General features: G+C 46.4%; 1 protein-coding gene across 1 annotated transcript in view; it reads right to left on the bottom strand.

Moving 5' to 3' along the window:
* Nucleotides 1-1664, bottom strand: part of LOC110285787 (acyl-CoA desaturase 3) — a 35044-nt gene extending 33380 nt beyond the window's left edge. The window contains exon 1 of the mRNA XM_021152193.1: nucleotides 1410-1664. Coding sequence (XP_021007852.1) covers nucleotides 1410-1436 — 27 coding nt within the window. The 5' untranslated portion in view covers nucleotides 1437-1664. The remainder of the gene's footprint in view (nucleotides 1-1409) is intronic.
* Between the last annotated feature and the right edge of the window lie 499 nt (nucleotides 1665-2163).

The raw sequence follows: 2163 nt of genomic DNA, 5'->3' as shown, positions 1-2163 counted from the left end.
TAGTTCAAACAGGCTTCTGAATTATTTGTAGGCTCAACTGTTTGCTCCTTCATAAAATTCTTTATATTTTATGACTTCTTACTTCCCCCCTCCCTCTCTCTCTCTCTCTCTCTCTCTCTCTCTCTCTCTCTCTCTCTCTCTCTCTCTCTCTCTTTCTTTCTTTCTTTCTTTCTTTCTGTTTTTCAAGATAAGGTTTCTCTAGCTCAGGCTGTCCTGGAACTCACTCTGTAGAGTCGGCTGGCCTCAAACTCATAGAAATCCAACTGGCCCTGCCTCCTGGCAGTTGGGGTTTAAGGCATGTGTCACCATTACCTAGGTCTTCTTTTTCCTTTTTTAAAATTCTGCATCCATTTGGGTTTCTTGTGACCCAGCTGAGGAACACATATAAACTTAAATCTCCTTCTAATCAGGGCTTTCTTAGAGAGTGGCCATCTTGATAGGCTAACCACAAAGGTCTAGCATGAATAGCTTTCCTTCAGAGACGAACCTCAAGACCAGGCTGCAGCAATGTGTCAAGTGCATTTGTAAGGTTGCCCTTTTCATTTTATCTGCTTCTTTCTTGCCAAAGCCAGGGTTTTTCAATTGCTCAATAGGTTTTTCAGTTGCTCAAATACCTTTACCATTTTTTTTTTTTGAAGAACACAGTGCTTCCCAATTAGATCTGTAAGTTTGTTGTAGGTTTTCTTTTTGATAAGCTTAAGAAACACAGGTTGGGGGGTTGCAGACACTACTCAGGGGTTAAAATGCTTGCCACACAAGCATGTGGACCAGAGTTCAGCTCTCCAGAACTCATGTAAGTTATGTTGGGCATGGAAGCTGGCCTGTAGGTCTGGTGGATGGTAAAACTGGCTAGCAAAGCTAGCCATATCAGAGGGTTCTGGCTTAACTGTGAGGATTTGTCTCCGTGAATCAGAGGAATCACTGGGATGGGACAGTTAAAAACATTGTTTTTGCAGAGCAACCAGGTTCAGTTCCCAGCACCCACGTGGAGGCTAACAACCATCCACCACCTGATTCCCTATTCTGGCCTATCTGGATACTCAGACACACGTGAAGAAAAACCATCCATATGCGTAAAAATGAAAATAAACCTCAAGAATGATCAACGATGACTCCCAACATCAACTGTGGGTCTCTACACTCATATCCACTTACAAGCAGTTACACCCCCACACAATATGCCTCTAAGCATGCAGACACACATGCACACACATGCACAGTACAAATACACATGACAAAGGAAAAAGAAGACTAAAAGTGGGGGAAGAAGAAAAATCTGCAGGTTAGAGTCCCACCTCCTCAAACAGTGGAAGGCGGCACAGCTTTTTAAAAGGAACTCTCAAATCTTCCACACCAGGTAATTTACTAGAGGCCCAGTCTGGGCTTGCACACACTGCATGGAAGCTTACCTCTTCTCGCAGCAGGTGCCCTGGCATGCTGGTTCTTGGAGGCCGGGAAGATCTTCCAAGGACTTAAAGTTGTGGCGTTCGGGGCTGCAGAGCAGAGGAGGCTTCTGCCGCAGATCCTGTTTCTGCAAAACAAGCGAGGCGTTGGCACAAACCCCTCCCGTGTGCCTTCCACCCAGGGTGGTTATCCAAGTTCACCCTTGGTGTGTGTGTGTGCGCGCATGCACACGCGTGTGTGTGTGAGTCCTCACCCCAAGCATATTTAAAGGCTCTGGCTGACATGGAGTGACTGGCTTCTATTTCCTCATGTGCCTTTTATCTGCCGCCAGTATGGGACAAGGTGTGCAAAGGTGGTTGGCCTAGGTCCAGCCCTGGGTTTAGTCGAGTGAAGGGGAGGCCAGGAGGCAAGATGGTCAAATGGAGACTAAGCCAGAGTGATGGGATGCCTCAGATACCATTATCTCAGTGGCCCCAGGGCTGGTCTTTACCAGGACAAAATGCCAATGATGCTTTGTCAACTCTGACCTCATCCTTAGTCAAAGAGAATTTGGTGCCACCCCAACTGGCTGCTGCCATTGGTTGAAATATAATCGTCTGGTCCCTCGTGTGTCATATTCTTGATCTTCCTTCCCCTTCTTATTTTTATTAGCTTCTTGACCTCCACTCAGTGTCACCCCATGACTTCAAGGGCACGTCAGGGATTCTTTACCGGAAAAGGGAGAGCTTTTAGTCAAATAGATTTGGGTCCAAGCCTAGG

This window comes from Mus caroli, chromosome 19 (assembly GCF_900094665.2).
Source record: "Mus caroli chromosome 19, CAROLI_EIJ_v1.1, whole genome shotgun sequence".
Lineage (NCBI taxonomy): Eukaryota > Metazoa > Chordata > Mammalia > Rodentia > Muridae > Mus > Mus caroli.
This window is presented reverse-complemented; position numbering and strand designations above follow the sequence as displayed.